A 15,945-nucleotide genomic window follows, 5' to 3' on the forward strand; every position below is an offset into this window, starting at 1 on the left:
GCTGAGGCAGGAGGTTTAAGGGTCTCCACTCCACAGGTCCACTCAGCCATCAGGAACGCCCCAGACTGCGTGCGTTATTAGGGCTGCCACCCTTCCTCAGGGGGTGGCAGTCACAGCACCCCCACTGTCTTTTCTGGCTCTCCTGGTGTGGGTCACTGAGGCAGCCAGGACTCCTGGGGACTCCCGAGGGCTGATAGTATGGGTCCAAGTCCCACATGGCTCCTCTGTACTTGGCCCCCAACACGGGCACTCCTGGGACACACCCTGGGTGTGGAATGCCCAGGTGCAGCTCCTCACCTTGGCCACAGTCCTGTCCCTGGTAGCCAGGGGGACACTGCTGCCAACACTGGCCACTCACGGGGTCGCAGGCCACGCCCGGGGGACAGGTGCATGCTTGCTGGCACCCAGGCCCAAAGAAGCCCGGCTCACACTCTGCAGAGTGACAGGGGCATTGAGGGCCAGCTGGGCACTGCGGCCCTGCCGCCTCCCAACACAGGCACATACCTGCTTGGCACCGCTTGCCCCGAAAGCCAGCCTTGCACAGGCAGCTGCCATCCCTCCGGTCGCAGGCCTGAGTGTGGGGCTGCTTACAGGTGCACTCCTCGGAGCAGCCCGGCCCAAAGGCCCAGGGCGGGCAGGCTGCACCCAGAGCCGTGAGTGACAGCCACCCGCAGGCCCCCCACGCACCCCACCCCATGAGGTGGGGCTGCAGTGATGCCCCCTAAGCGCATGCCACTCCTGGGCAGGCTCTGGGCAACAGGGCACCCTGATGTGTTCCCAGGAGCCGACCCTGCCTCACACCACTTCCCAGTGAGGAAGTCTGAGTCCCTCCCAAGCCTCTTCTGCTGGTAGGAGAAGCCGGCTTTGTCTGCTTCCTCTGCCGTTTGTTCCCTTCCCCACGGGACTGTGGCCCTGGCCACGGCTGCCCTGGCCATGGGCCCTAAGCTGCTTCCTGCTTCCACCCTGCTGCCTACCCTCCTCCCACTCAGGGCTGGGTATGCCAGGTGCCCCAGAAGCCGACACCACAGCTGCAGGGACCATGTGGCTTGGGCTCCACAGCCAGGGATGGTGGCTGGATCCCAGGTCCCACTGCAGGAGTGAGGCCAAGGGGCCCCAGCATGGCCAGGACGCCTCCCACAGTCAGTCTGGACACTGAAGGGCAGCAGGACTCACCAAGGTGGCAGAAGCGGCCGTAGAGCCCAGGATCGCAGAGGCATGCCCCATAGAGGCGGTGACAGCGGCCCCGGTTGGCACAGTGGCACTTCTTGCGACAGTGTTTGCCATAGAAGCCCTTGGGGCAACCTGGGGGAGGTGCTCTGTGAGACCAACCCCGTGGGGCCATCTGAGCCTCCTGGATGAGCCCACAGGCCCGGCTGGCTTCAGGAACCCTGGCAGGGGCTGGGTACACACTGGAGAGGGGCATGGGGCTCTCGTGCAGGGCTGCCCGCCCCTCATCCACCTTGGGGCACCTGGCTTTGGTCCCAAGTGGTTGCTGAGCTTGACTTTCCCACCTCAAAGCAGGAGGGCCCCAGGGCCCCAGATGGCCAGGCGCTGGCTGAGTCTCACAGCCCAGAGTGGCGCCATCCTCCCCCCAAGCGTCCCCACCCTGCTTGCAGGGCTGGAGCAGGGACCCCAAAGCTCGGCCCTGTCCCCATTGCCAGCTCTCCAGGCAGGGACATCCTGTGTGGCCCAGTAGATCCCAAGTCACGTCAGACAAAAGGCAGGAGGTGAAACAGCAAGGGCCGCAGCGAGACCCGGCCACATGCAGCCACAGGCAGAGGCGGAGCTACGCTGCCATCCGCCAGGGATGCCCGGTTCCTGGAGTCAGCTTCCTGGGAATTCTGGTGGGCCCCTGGTCCCCGCCTCCTGAGACCCGTCCATGGGAGCCAGAGCATCCACATGCAGCCACTTTACTGTCTGACACCCCTCGTGCACACAGCCTGCCACACCTGCAGCTCTGCCAGGCAGGTGGGAAGAGATGCAGGCGGTCCCAGGGACACGGCCGGGGGAGCTGGGCAGCCCATGCTGCCCGAGGTCGTGCCACCCCAGGGCAGCTCGCACGGCCACCCTAGGGCCTTGGAGCCGGTTCCAGTCACTGCACCCTCCTCCTCTCACTCGTGCGCTGGCCAGTCTCCAGCCAAAGGGGCCAAACCGTTACCAACGCGTCTCCACCTTCTATAGTTAAGTCCCGGAAAACAACGGGAGATCAATCCTGGTCCCACTAAGGGCCTCTCCTGCTCCCACATGAGTGGGCACTGAGGACTGCTCCCTGGGGTGACTCCTTCTGTGCCACACCCACCGTCCTCACAGTGGGCTCCGCTGACGCCGGGAGGACAGCGGCAGGCCCCAGTCACCAGATCACAGGTCCCGCCATTCTGGCAGCTGCAGGGGGAGCTGCAGTTCTTCCCAAAGGTGTCTGGAGGACAAGCTGCAGGAGGGACAGGGGTCAACCAGGGTCACCAGCCAGCAGGAGACCACTCAGAGCAATGAACAATGGGATACCTATGCCCTCTGACCCGGGTCATGCTCTTGGCAGACAGCACTAATCAACTGCTGCATCCTCCCCTCTGCCTTCAAGCAGGGGGTCCGCTGCTCCCCCCAGCTGCCCCCTCAGCAGTTACGGCACCCCAATTCTCCAGCCCTTACAGGTGCCCCTTGTCTGAGATGCCTGCTTGCTGCTGGACCCCTGCCTCAGATTGACCTCAGCCAACCTCCTGCCCAGAGACCTCACCAACCAGAATCGTGGCCAGCGCAGATAGGCAGCCAGAGGGAAGCTACCCCTTGTTGGTGTGGGGGCCACACTGACCCGGCTGCAGACAAACCCCAGGACTCAGGCCTCACCCAGAGCCCCACAGGTGCCCCTAGGGTCCCACCCCACCGAGGGGCCTCACTCTCATTGCAGATGAGCCCGGCCCAGCCTTCGGGGCAGTCACAGCCGTCTAGGCCTGGCAAGCAGGTCCCACCGTTCCTGCAGTCATCGCAGGTCAAGCTGCAGTCAGGGCCAAAGGAGTTTTCCAGGCACACTGAGGGCAGACAGGGAGAGGCCTCAGAACAGACCCCAGCCGCAAGCCTTGGGGCCAGGGACAAGGACACCAGGGACAGCTTCAGCCCATGACGCCCCAGGAGGGCAGCAGTGGGATGGGACCCGGACGCTGAGGCCAGGAAGAGCCCCAGCCCTGGAGTGGGGCCCGAGCCAGCCCCGGATGTGCTTGCTGGGAGTGGCTCAGCACCTCTGGGCCACACAGGGCTCTTCCTGGTGCCCAAGGGCAGAGGCCTGGGCCAGGCCCACTGCTCACCGAACTTCTCTGCGAGCGTGAGTTCTCCCCGCAGCTCCGCCTCCTCCTCCTCCTCGACCCCAGAGTCGTCCTGGAAGAGCCGCAGCAGCTCGTCCCGCAGCACCGCGACGTGGGGCAGAGGCCGCTCGAAGGGCAGCTGGCTGTCCATGTCCACTGCGGGCGCCTCCAGAGCTGTGGGGGGACACAGAGGCCCTCAGCCAGGCTCCCGCTCTCCCAGGGACAAGGAGGCTGTGGCCTTTCTCTCCCTGGGTCAGGCAGAAGCCGGGCCCCTGCAGAACACTTCGCCCTGTGGACGGCTGTATGCCCTGTCCTACCCTGCCCCTGACTGCCCCCCCCCCAGCACAGGGCAGGGCCCGGAGGCTTAGGGGAGTGGCAGCGCAGGCACAGGTGCCCAGGGAGGGGCCTCACGGGTGCAGCCCCTGCGGTCCTCGTCCAGTCGGTAGCCAGCCTCACAGGAGCACTGGAAGGAGCCAGCGAGGTTGGTGCAGCGGTGCTCACAGCCGCTGCGGCCGGAGGTGCACTCGTCCACGTCTGCAGGCAAGCAGGGCTGCAGGGTCAGAGGCAGAGCCCCAGTGCCCAGCTCCCTGGCGGGCAGAGTGCATGGCTCGGGGGCAGGGGCCAGCAGTGACCACACTGCCCCAGCTACAGTGCCCCCCTTCCTCCCACCGAGGCAGTGACAGCAGGCAGCTGCCCGGGCTGGGAGCACTGCTTGGGGTGGCAGTGGCCCCCGCCTAGAGTGCGGTGGTGGCCAAGGCCAGAGGGGAGTGTGGAGCCTGCTGTACTGGCAGCTGCACAGAGGCAGGCTGAGGCCAGGCGGCCAGGGACTACGGGCTCCCCCATGTCCTTCCCAGCCCCCAGCTGCTCTCCACAGACTGACACTCACCCTCACAGCCACAGCCGTCTGTGCTGAGCTGGTAGCCGGCATAGCAGCCGCACTCGTACCCGCCCGGGGTGTTGGCACACACCTGCTGGCAGCACGGGGCGTCGGCACAGTCGTCCACATCTGTAGGGCACACGCAGGGCGCTTGGTGCCTGGTGCCCACGATGCCCCTAGTCCCCACCTTGCATTCCCAGGGGCCCTGGCACAGCCCAAGAGCACAGACGGGGCCAAAGGGATGCAGGGCGGCCGCACCCTCGGGGCACAGCAGGGAAGCCCAGGCTCGCACCCACACAGGTCCTCCGGTCCTCGTCCAGCTCGTAGCCGCGGGGACAGGTGCACAGGGGCCCGCCGCTGCTGTGCCTGCAGCCATGGGAGCAGCCGCCGTTGCCCACCTCACAGCTGTTTACGATCTCCATCTCGATGCCTGGGAGAGAGGGGGCGTCTGGGAGGGGTGGCGGGGTCTGGAGCCCCCTTCCTACCCCTGGCCCATGCTCAGGGCTGCCCCCGGGGGACCCAGACGCCTGGCTGAGGAAGCCGGTGCAGTCCCGGGGAGCCGTCACCCGCTGCCGGCCACCCACTCACGGTAGCACTGCCGGCCATCGGCGCCCAGCTCGTAGCCCGCATGGCACGCACACGTGAAGGACCCTTGCGTGTTGAGGCAGCCATGGGCGCACTGGGCCAGGCCTGCAGCACACTCGTCCACGTCTGGAGACAGAAAGGCTCAGGTCAGAGGGCCAGGAGGAGCCTCCCACTGTCGACCAAAGGAGGCACCCGAGGCTGTGTGGCTTGGCACGGCCAGTCCTAACAGTGGCTGTGCCCCAGCCCAACAGGTCTTCAGGATGAAGGTGACCTGCACGGGGTCTCAGGCCACCTTGGAGTACCAGTTTTCACAGGCAATGATGCCCTGGTGCTGTGTGGAACGCACCTGCTGCCACACCCTGCAGCCGCCCTGGCACCTCAGGACACTTTGGACACTGATCACCGAAAGTCCTCAGGCCCAGGACTCTGCCCCACCCCGAGGCTGCTCATCCCAGCCCTGCAGGGGCAGTGGGGGCAGCCAGGAGCCCGCGGTGCGGTTAAGTACAGACGTCTCAGGGCCACATGGCGGGTGATGGCAGCAGGACAGAGGAGGTGCAGGACAGCAGGACACAGTGCCCAGCTATGCGCCAGCACAGAGCAGCATTTGGCAAATTCCCCTGAGAGGCAGGCTGGGACCACACCTTCCCTGGCTCTGCGCTCCTGGAGGAGCAGCTTCTAAAGTAAGGGCAAAGCCCAAGCTGCCCCTCATGCCCGCAGAAAAGAATCCTGGCTGGACAGCATCTGGGGGCCACCCACCTCCACCAGCCACCAGCCCCTGTATGTCCTGGGTGGGGAACAGGCGGCCTGAGTCCCACAGACGCAGGGTGGAGGAAAGGGGTTGGCTTCCCACCTTCACAGGCCTTGCGGTCCGTAGCCAACTGGAAGCCTGTGTGACATCTGCACTGGACCAGGCCCTGGAGCTCCTGGCACGTGTGCATGCAGCCGCCATTGTCCTCTGCACAGGGACTTCTCCCTGTGGCCCAGGTCCGGGAATGGAGGCAAAGGAAGAGATCAGGGTGAGCGGGGAGGGGAGATCCAGGCAGACCTGGCATGCTTGCCCTGGTGTCTTGGGAGGCCCTGCCCAGTGTCTCCTCCCTTCCTGTCCAGCTTGGTGGGGTCTCCTGCCCAGATGTGGGAAGCTCCAGGGACACTGAAGGTACCCACAGCCAGAGGACAGAACCGGGGTCCCCAGTGAGGACCTACCAAGGCACAGGGAGCCTGTGCCCAAATGCCCTGCTAGAGCGGGGTCTCTGCAGAAAGGTGGCTGTGACCCCAGCCCCAAGACCTCAGCCCTGTGACCCTAGCCTGTGACCATCCATCTCTATGACCCAGGCCATCCCAGCCCCAGGACTGGCTTTGGACCCCACACACACGCTCGCACCTGCCCCATCAGGCGGAGGTAGGCAGGAGGAAGCACGTCCAGCCTGGCCGACCCATGCCCACTCCCGGGAGTCCAATCCCGCAGAGTCCCTCCTCACTGCAGGCAGCACTGAGGCCCTGACCAACGGCCAGTGGGGTCTGGGTGCTGCCTATGCCCAAGGCGTCTGGGGCCCCTGTGGAACTGAGGCTGCGCCCCCATCCTGAGCTCCCTAACCTCAGGCTGTGCAACCCTGGAGCAGCCCAGCCCAAAGTCAGGCCCAGCACCCAGGCCCATCTGTGTGGGGCCCAGGCCCAGGCCCAGCCCCAGCCTGTCTGAGCCCAAGTGGTGGCACTCACGGACACAGCGCCTGCCGTCCTCCTGGAGCTGGAAGCCGGGGTGGCACTGGCAGCGGTGCCGCATGGTTGTGAGCTGCACACACTGGTGCTGGCAGCCACCATTGCCCAGGGCGCATGAATTGACAGCTGGGACACAGAGAGGAGCCCGTCAGCCACCTCCCCACCCCCCATTCCTGGTAGGGGGCGGGGACCCTGAAGGCCTAGCAAGGTTTTCTCAGCCACTCACAGGTCCCCAGAATGGCGGTCATTGCTCTGAGCCTTCTAGGCCCAGGACAAGAGGGCAGGACACAGAGACACTGGGGACTGTCCCACCCTGGCAGAAGTCCAGCACCCCAGGCCACTACTCAAAGCACAGGGTGATGGAAAATAAATAAATAAATTTTTAAAAAAGCACAGGGCTCTGAGAAGCCCAAAAGAGAGTTTGGCACCTGAGTGCCTATCCCACCAGGCTGGTCCCCAGACCACAGCAGAAGGAGACGGCCACTGTGGCCTTTAGGAATGGCCACCGGCTCCTGGTAGCTTGCCCCCACCACAGGCTGCCGTGCCTTCCACCCGAGCACAGTGCCACACCCACAGGAGGCCAGGGCAGACGACACTGGCCAGGCCTCGAGCCACAGCCAGCCTCTCACCCCTCATGCTCTGACCTGGCCAGGCACAGCTCTGTCAGGGCAGGCAAGCCCCACAGGGCTCACGTGTATCCCATGGACGGGACTGCCCTCGGCCAGCCCAGGGAGGAGGGAGGCGCTGGGCTGAGCTAGGTGCCAGGCTGGGCCCTTTGCCTCCTCGAAGACGCAGCCAGAACTCAGCACAGCTTTGGTTAGGATCAAGTCTCCGGCCACAGACTCATGCTTGGGGGAGAGCTGGCCCGAGCGCATGGGGAAGCCACAGAAATGCACTGCCGTCGTCCTGCCCAGGGAGCCGAGGCCGGCTGCCCACGGGCCTGTGCCAGGGTGAACCTGAGCCCCGTTATCTAAGCCCTGGGGCTTCGAGGACCCAGCTTCACCCCAGATGCTGCCCGGGGAGGGGACGCTGCCATCCTGGGGGCAGGGGAGGGGCGTGCGGTCTGGCATGCAGGATGGGCGCACATCAGAGCAGCAGGGGCTCTGAGACCGAGGTCCTGGCAGGGAGGCCCACGCGAGCCGGCAGTGAGGCTCCCGCGGAGCACAGCCCCCCAGGGAGAACCTGCGCAGGGTCCCCATCCCAGGGCAGAGCCAGCCCGGGGCAGGCGGTGACTTCTGTGTCTGGCTACCCACATTGGCATGTGCAACTGAGCAGAGTCACAGGGACCCCAGGCCACCCGAGCAGGCTCTGCTCAGCCACACACACACACACACACACACGCACACACACACACACATGCACACACACGCATTACATGCATGCACACAAATGTGCACACAAGGCATACACACACATACGCACATGAGGCATACATATGCACGCATGCACACACACGAGGCATACATACATGCATACACATACACACGCACACACACACATGCACGCACACACATGCATGCACACACACGCATTGCATGCACACAAATGTGTACACAAGGCATACACATGCACACACGCACATGAGGCATACATATGCACGCATGCACACACATGAGGCATACATACACACGTACACACACACACACACACACACACACATGCAACCAGAGGCTCCAGCACGAAGCCTGAGCCGACCCCACATTCCTGGGGCTGTGTTTATGTGCGCTCACCACACCAACTGCATCCCTGCTCGGGACGCATAATAGGAAGCAGAAGCCCTTTCTGGCAGGGCCAGGCAGGCAGAGGGGCGCCGAGCCCAGGAAGGGGCAGGAGAGCAGCTGGACAGGCGTCGGGGCTACAGCAGGGCTGCAAGGAAGGGGCTGCACCCTGGTGCCCCAGGGAGGAGCCCACGGGCCGGCGCGGGGAGCCAGGTGACCCGTATCCTCATCCTCCCCCCGGGGCTGGGACACCCAGATGCTCCCAAGCTGTGTGTCCTGCTCGGATTCCGGGAAAGCTGAGCAAGGCAGATTCTCCTGGCGCAGGCCAGGCAGCTCCAGGAAGGGCCGGCCTCCCGCGGACTGTGCTGGGGCTGGGGCTGCTATTTCTAGGCCCCTTGGTCACAGAGACCCAGCCGAGGGACACCTGTCCCTGGACTGGCCCAACCACAGCCAAAGATTCTGCTGCTCACTGGGATAAAGCTCAGTGCTTCATGGACGCAAACCAAGTGCTTCCACCAGAAGGGAGGAACTCAGGTGCCAGAAGGCCGTCCCTGCCTGCCTTCCTGCAGATGCCGAGCGCTACAAAGTGGCTGCATGGCAGGCCCCAATTTCTCTTCCACTTCTAGTGTTTTCTTCAAGCAAAACCCCGACGCGCTAGGCATCTGCTGGCTACCGCGGGCAGTCCTGCCGGAGTGTGCCTCCTGGCCCAAGGTTTCTCTGCTGGGATCTAGCTTAAGTCTCTGCCCATTTCCTAATCAGAATAAAGTGCCTGATGCCTCCCAGAGTTAGAAGCTGGATGCCTGTGTCCCCCAAAAGTCGTATGTTGCAGCTGTAACCCCCCAACAGGCCCTCCTCGAAGACAGGGTCTTCATAAGGGTGGCAGTGTGAGATGAGGGCCTCACGAGGAGCTGGGCTGGCCTAGGACAGTGGTCCAGGACGTGCAGCCTTCTCAGAAGTGAAGGACATCAGTCTCAGTGTTTGTCACGGCTGTCCAAGCACATCCAAGTTCTAGTCTGCAGATGCCAAAGCGCAGGCCACCTCCAGACCGAAGCCTGCAGGTCCGAGGACCGCAGAAGACCCCACTGTTCCCAACCCACAAGGCACACACTCTTGAGGGGAAGCGGGCTTGAGGAGAAGGTGCCACATGTTCCAGAAGACAGGTTTCCCACGGGGCCACAGGCTGGCCACCAGTTCCCCTGGCCCTGTGCTCTTGGAGGGTAGCATTCATGGCAGAGGACACTGTGGGACAAGCAGACCAGAGCCTGGGCACGGTTTGGAAACTGAGCTGAGGCCCCAGCGCTGGGGGTGACAGGGTCGCCCATCTGGCCCGGATGCGCAGTAAGAAGCAGCCACACCTCTCACGCCCAGCTCCCTCTGCTGGGCCGTGGACACAGGTGGGGCTGGGGCCAGCCTGAGGGCGATCTGTCCCCCGTGTGTCCTGAGGTTTCATAATCACTACCCTCACTGGTGCGGTTTCTGGGCTCCAGGAACTTACACCACCATGGCCAGTGGGCACCACGGTGCTTCTCTCCAGGAACCTGCCGCTGGGCCAGGACGGCAGCACAGCAGTGCTGGCTCCCCACCACTCCTGCCCTGGGCATCCTGTGCCCTGCCTGCCTGTGCATGGCCCCACTCAGATAGACTCTAGTCTGTGCCAGGCAAAAGCAGGCCCTGCAGCACAGCCTGGGTGGCTAAGGCATCGGGCACTGAGGGAAATGCCCCCATGCCCTCCCTGGACTAGCCGTGCTGCCCACTGCTATCCTGTGTCGCTTCTCCTGGGGGACTGTCCGGCCAGGCTATGGTTCAGACTAACCAGCCATGGCAACAGATGAGTCCCTAGGGTACTATGCTAGAGGTGCCCGCTCAGCCTCAGGGCACTCCAGGCGCCTGGGAACCAGACAGGGCACTCGGGGACAGGGCTTGCACCCTATACCTGGGGCATCTTCCTGTGGCTGAGCTTCAGCTCCAGCCTGGCCCTGCGCCAAGCCCTGCCCCTTCTGCTCCACCCTGGCCTCACCACTGGCCTAATCCCCATGCCCTCCCTCCCGCCCAGCTTGACTGCTTGGCCTCCCTAGGCCACTGCACCCAGCCCAGGGGCCCATGGAGGTCACACAGGGGAGGGGGGGCTCAACAGTCTCTCCCAAGGACTCCACTCCTGGCTCCTCCGGGCTGGGCAGGCTGCCCCGACAACAGCAGCTGTGCTGGCTCTGAGGGAACCGGGATGCTGGCAGAGCCCATCTGCGGGCTCGCAGGGATGAGTTCTGCAGATGAGCCTGGCAGGCTGCACACTTCAGATGCCTGTGGCTTGGGCCCCAGCCCATGGTACTGCCAGCAGCAGCCTCCAGGGATGGAGCAGCCTCTTCCCTGAGGAGCAGAGGGTGCAGGCAGAAGGATCTGGGCAGCCTAGCTGCCTGAGAGGAGGACCCAGGCCCAGGGAGGGAGGGGCTGCCCAGGGACCACACACACATGCACACACATGCACGCTCACACCTGCGCACGTGCACACACACAGATGCACACGGCAGAGTGGGGTGGGCACAGGGCCGGGCTGGCTCCCTCCAGTCTGTTCTAGGGCCCATCTGACTCTGGGTGAGGGCGCAGGCAGAAGCAGCCAGACTACCAGGGACACCTTGACAGCAGAATCTGCCCCGGTGTCCCTCCTGGCTATGGCAGGTGGGAGGCTGAGAGGACCAATGGCCAGGGGCTGCCCAGCCCAAAAGCGAAAGCCACCTGGGGCCCCCAGCCCCAGCCCAGGGGACATGAGAAAGTGGCATGTCTGAGTCAGAGTCCCAGGGTCAGATAGGCCAACCTCAGGCAGGGGATGGGGGGATGTCAGCCGAGGGACGCCACTCCCAGCAGGGAAGACCCCTCTCATGTTAAGTGGCTGGTGCTCTGCACGATGTCACAGAAACCAGCAGTGACATCCAGAGATCACAGCCAAGCACGGCCTGGGCGGCCCCTCTCTCCACAGTGGAGCAAGAAGTAGCTGGCTGCACCAGAGCCTGAGCCTGCCCCAGACCTTGCCTGGGACCCTCTCCCACTGCAGGGGTGGGGGACCCCAGGAGAGTACCCTGGCAACGCAGCAGCCCAGGATGCTGGCACCTGGGGCGGCAGCGAGGGCTGGAGGACAAGGCCCTCACGGCCCCCAGGCCAACGGCAAAGTTCCTCTTGTAAATTCCCATTTTTAAGAATGGAAACGGAAACCTTTCTGAGCTCTATTCCATAGGAGTGTTTGGAAGGGAGGAATGTGGGGAGCTTGAGATTTCCTGTGCTGCCTGCCTGCCTCGGAGATGACTCCAAGGGTGTTTCAAGGCCCCCCTCGAGTGTCTCATGACCCCCTCAAGCTGCCTCCTCTGGGGCCTCCCAGGCCCCTCTGCCCAGCCCCCAGGAGCTCCTGCCTGACTAGAGAACCCGGTCCCACCCTCCCAGTGCCTTTTCCACCCTTGGCCTCCACTGCTGGTGCAACCAAGACATCAGGGCCCAGGCTGGGGTGCACCCCTGTCTGCCAGCAAAGCCCCAGGGGAGCAGGCCCTGCCAGGAGCCCAGCAGGCAGGCAGCTAGGAAGGGGCCCTGCGGCAGCTGAGCTCCAGCTGCATCTGCCCTGCAGCTGGCAGTGAGCAGAGGGCGCAGCCCCCTAACTCTTCCCATACACATCTTCGCAGGCCCTCCCACCCTGGGCCAAGCTGAAGGTGCCCCTGAGAACCACACAGGGCAGCCTGGCATCCTGGGGCACGGGGAGGGAAGATGTGGAGGGGCAGCGATCCACGCTCCCATGAGCAGGACGTGCTAGGGTTACCCTGGCCACCAAGGCCCTCAAGGGTCCAGTGGCCCGGCACGGCCCACACAGCTCAGACAAACTGCAAAGGAGTCCTCACCCTGGCATTCAGCAGGCACGCCCCCAGGCCAGGCCAGGGGTAGCTTGACCACCCACACCTGGTCAGCCTCTTGGGGCCACTGTAGCCAGGGCTGAGTCCTTTGGCAAGAAGAAGGGGCTTGGGCAAGGGGCGACACCCCCAGAACACCACAGAAGCCCAGAGAACCCCGGGAAGGAATTTGGGGGTACTGGCCAGGCTGACCTGAGAACAAAGCGAGTGGGCACGACCAGCTTCCCTGGCTTCCCTGGGCCTCAGTTGTGGGCCTGAGTCGCCACGCAGTGTCTGCCAGAGAGGGTGGCTGCCACCCCTGGGGAGGCCAGCGTGTGTGTATTCCAGCATTCCTGAGCAGCAGGGTGGATGGGACTGGCCTACAACCTCAGCAGAGGGCAGCTGAGAGTTGCAGTCGACGGAGAGAAGAGGGACACAGAGGCCACTACTCTGCATCCAGCCAGGTCCAGTGGGTGCCAGCTGGGCCGTCTGCTGGGAGAGCCAGGAAGTGGACCCAAGAAGGCCATGGAAGCCCACAGAGAGCACCGATCAAACAGCCGCAGAGATCGCAGCACCTGGGAGAGAGCTAGCCCAAGAGGCCACACCCAGGAGCCCCAGTTTGGGATCCTACAAAGACCCTAAAGAAGCAGATGCCACCAATCTAGGCTTCCAGGGCCCAAGGGCACAGAACCCTAGAAGGGCTGCTCCAGGATGGCCGTGTGCATGGGCTGTCACCAGGGCAGCCTGAGGTATCCCTGGGCTGCCGCAGCCCCACCACTGGCCAGCCCCGCCCTCTACCCCAGTCGCCTGGCCCTCTTGGCCCTTGGCCCTTCCAGACGCATCTATCTACTAAGATGCCTCACTAGAGCATCACCACAGCGCAGGTGGGTGCCCTGGCTTAGCAGGGGGCATGGCCCAGCTCTGGGCCCAGCGAGGGCCAGCAGAACCCCCTACCTAGCCCCCAGGCTGACCTTCCTCTTACAGCAGCTGAAGCAACCACAGCGCCCCATGCCCAGAACCCTTAGAAGTCCCAGCGGGCTGCCAGCTGGGCCACGCAGACCCCTCTGTCCTGAGCACGCACACACGGCATTCCCCGCCAATTCCTCATCTGCTTCTGCTTCCCACCCGGGCTGCCTGGCTCCCAGCCGGGAAGACACCGGGGCAGCGGTGGGGTGGGCTGCAGGCCATGCAGCCCAGGCCTGGGAGGGAGGCTGTGCAGAGCTGCCAGAGCCCATGCTGGACTCTCAGGCATAAAAAAGGGGTGTCCCACCCAGACCCCCAGAGAACAACTCCACATCCCTCTCAGAGATGGAGGGATAGGTCTGTCCTGCCCCCAGGGCACCCACCCCACGGCAGAACCCCAGCCAGCCGGCCCCTACCCTACTGAGCCCGTCCCCACGGGAGAGGAACCAAGCCCTTCTCTATGACACTGTGGGCTGGAGCAGCCCAGCTCCACAGGCCAAGAACGGCCACACATTGCCTGCCTGTCCAGCTGGTCCCTGCTGACAGACTCTGTAGACGCTGCCCAGCAAGAGTGCGTGTGGCCTGGGGCAGTGGGACCCGGAGACAACCCTTCTATCGCAGCTGCCTTACTCCCCAGGAAGGAGCCTAGGCCACTGAGGCTGCCGGGTTCACGGCCGAGCCAGCCCTACGGCCACAGCAGAAGGCCCAGCACACCAGGAGGGGCCCCAGGGGCACTCACCCAGGCAGGTCCTGCCGTCTGAGTGGAGCCGGAAGCCAGGCTTGCACACGCAGAAGTGGGAGCCGAGCGTGTTCACACACCGGTGCTGACAGCCACCATTGTGCGCCCGGCACTCGTCCACATCTGTGAAGCGTCACAAGGTTACAGACGGGCCAGGCCGAGATCTCTCAGATCCACAACTTTCTTCCCGGAAAAACGGTGGGCAGAGGTGCTGCCCTTCCCTGGGCTGGTGCTCGCTGGAGAGAGACCCGGCCCCAGCGCCTCAGAGCTGAGCGTGAGCATGGGCCAGCTGGAGCCCAAATCCATACCGCATTAGCAGGGCCACACCAGCCTTTCCACCAGGGCCCACTGGTCCAGAAAGCACAAGTGGCCCAAGCTGGGGGAGAACTACAGGGGGTACTGATGGTACTCTGGTTCTGTTGGCCCCGGATATACACCCATTCCTGTGGAAGTAGCGTCCAGCAGACAAAATAAGGATAGAGACAAGGCCATCCTGGGAACAGGTCCCCAAGTCCTAGCATGGAGAAGAGATGCACAGAGAAAGTCTCATGAAGGGGCAGAAATGGGGCCAGGTGGCCGGGTAAGGACAGCTGGGAGCCACCGGAAGGAATAGGCAGGAAGAGCCCTGCCCACACCTAACTTGAAGATCTGGCCTCCAAGGTGAGAAGAGACCTCTGCTTTTTAGGCCCCCGGCTCCCAGCATTCTCTAGCTGCGTGAGAACACTCAGCTGGGGTGGGCTGAGACCTTAGTGCTGGGCTCCCTGTGCAGGGCAGGGTGGGCAGCGTAGCCCTTGACCTCAGGGGACCCAGCCCCACGGACCCTCGCAGAGCACCAACAGAGGCTGCCTCCCGCACAGCTGGACTCAGAATGGGGGTCTGCACAAGAATCTGAGCAAAGAACAGCAGGGAGCAAGGGGCCAACAGGCTGGGGAGAGAGGGCAGGTGGGCCTGACGTCCGCAGGGGGCGCTGACTGGCAGGGTCTCGGCTGCCCACAGATGACCAGGCAGCCTGAGGCTGCGGGCTCCTGGCAGGACCCGACACCCCAGCACTGGAGCAGCCCCACAGCACAGATGGCCAAGCTCAGGGCAGAGGCCACCTGGAAGAGACAGGAAGGGAGCCGGAGGCTTGAGAAAGACCCTCCTCTGGGGCTGCAGCCTAGGGCAGACCCACAGCCACCTCCTGCGGGACACAGCAGGACATACAGGGTGCAAGGGACTCAGGGTGCTGGTGAGTCGGACCCAGCACAGAAGGCCACAGGCCTCCTCTGGCACCTGTGCACAGCTCCTGGTGGGCCCACTGCCAGTCAGATGCCCACCACAGCCGCTGCCCACCAGGGACAATTCCAGAACCCAAAATCCCAGCAGCACTCACACCCATAATCCCAGCAGCACTCACACCCATAATCCCAGCAGCACTCACACCCATAATCCCAGCAGCACTCACACCCATAATCCCAGCAGCACTCACACCCATAATCCCAGCCTTGGATCATGAATTAATCACAAACTGTAGAACTGCACCTCAGTGACTGCATGAGGCTTTGAGGGGACAGACACACACAAACCATGACAGCTGGAGTACCAGCTGTGCATGCTCAGCAGAGGGGCCAAGGGTGACAGGGACACAATGCCTAGGAGAGGCTCAGAGATGGGAGAGCAGAAGACTCCACTGCGTGGGCAAGGGTGGAAAAGGCTGCCTCAGAGCGCCAGACGCAGGCCTCGGGGCGCAGGCCAAGCGGCACCACGGTCTGCCAACCTTGCCTGGCAGGGTGCTGAGAGCGGTGAGAGCAGGAAACAGGCGCGAAGCTCATGCACGCTTCCCTGAGCACCGGGCTTGGCCAGGACACCCAGGATGGTGAGGCCAGGGACACAGGTTTCCCCTCTGGTCTCCACATGCTGGGGATTGCAGGAACAGGTGCCTGTGATACCAGCTCCGGGGGCGGCAGGGAGCTGAGCTCTCTAACTCTGCTCAGCCACATGGGTGTCCCTGCTCTCCGCTGTGACAGCCAGGGCCTTCTGACATCTCTGCCTGTCCTCGGCCACCATCAAGGCCCCCAGCCGGGCCCCAGCACACTTCTGAAGAGTACAAAAAGCAAAGCTCTTTTCTGTCCCCAAACCTGTGTAAAGCGAGACCCGCCGGCCAGGCCGCACCTCCTGAGTACGGGGATGGTGCTCCTACTACGTGGTGCCC

At 63.9% G+C, this 15,945-nt stretch overlaps 1 protein-coding gene across 1 annotated transcript in view; it reads right to left on the reverse strand.

Annotated features, from left to right (window-relative positions):
• Megf6 (multiple EGF like domains 6) overlaps nucleotides 1-15,945 on the reverse strand; it is a 70,946-nt gene that overhangs the window by 10,100 nt on the left and 44,901 nt on the right. Inside the window, exons 4-16 of the mRNA XM_023699530.1 lie at nucleotides 13,755-13,877; nucleotides 6,472-6,597; nucleotides 5,606-5,728; nucleotides 4,759-4,881; nucleotides 4,463-4,600; nucleotides 4,180-4,299; nucleotides 3,705-3,827; nucleotides 3,297-3,467; nucleotides 2,892-3,023; nucleotides 2,300-2,428; nucleotides 1,174-1,302; nucleotides 505-639; nucleotides 298-432 (exon numbers count right to left, since the gene is read on the reverse strand). Of these exons, the coding sequence (XP_023555298.1) occupies nucleotides 298-432; nucleotides 505-639; nucleotides 1,174-1,302; nucleotides 2,300-2,428; nucleotides 2,892-3,023; nucleotides 3,297-3,467; nucleotides 3,705-3,827; nucleotides 4,180-4,299; nucleotides 4,463-4,600; nucleotides 4,759-4,881; nucleotides 5,606-5,728; nucleotides 6,472-6,597; nucleotides 13,755-13,877 (1,707 nt within the window). The remainder of the gene's footprint in view (nucleotides 1-297; nucleotides 433-504; nucleotides 640-1,173; nucleotides 1,303-2,299; nucleotides 2,429-2,891; nucleotides 3,024-3,296; nucleotides 3,468-3,704; nucleotides 3,828-4,179; nucleotides 4,300-4,462; nucleotides 4,601-4,758; nucleotides 4,882-5,605; nucleotides 5,729-6,471; nucleotides 6,598-13,754; nucleotides 13,878-15,945) is intronic.

This window comes from Octodon degus, unplaced genomic scaffold (assembly GCF_000260255.1).
Source record: "Octodon degus isolate 3935 unplaced genomic scaffold, OctDeg1.0 scaffold00113, whole genome shotgun sequence".
Classification (NCBI taxonomy): domain Eukaryota; kingdom Metazoa; phylum Chordata; class Mammalia; order Rodentia; family Octodontidae; genus Octodon; species Octodon degus.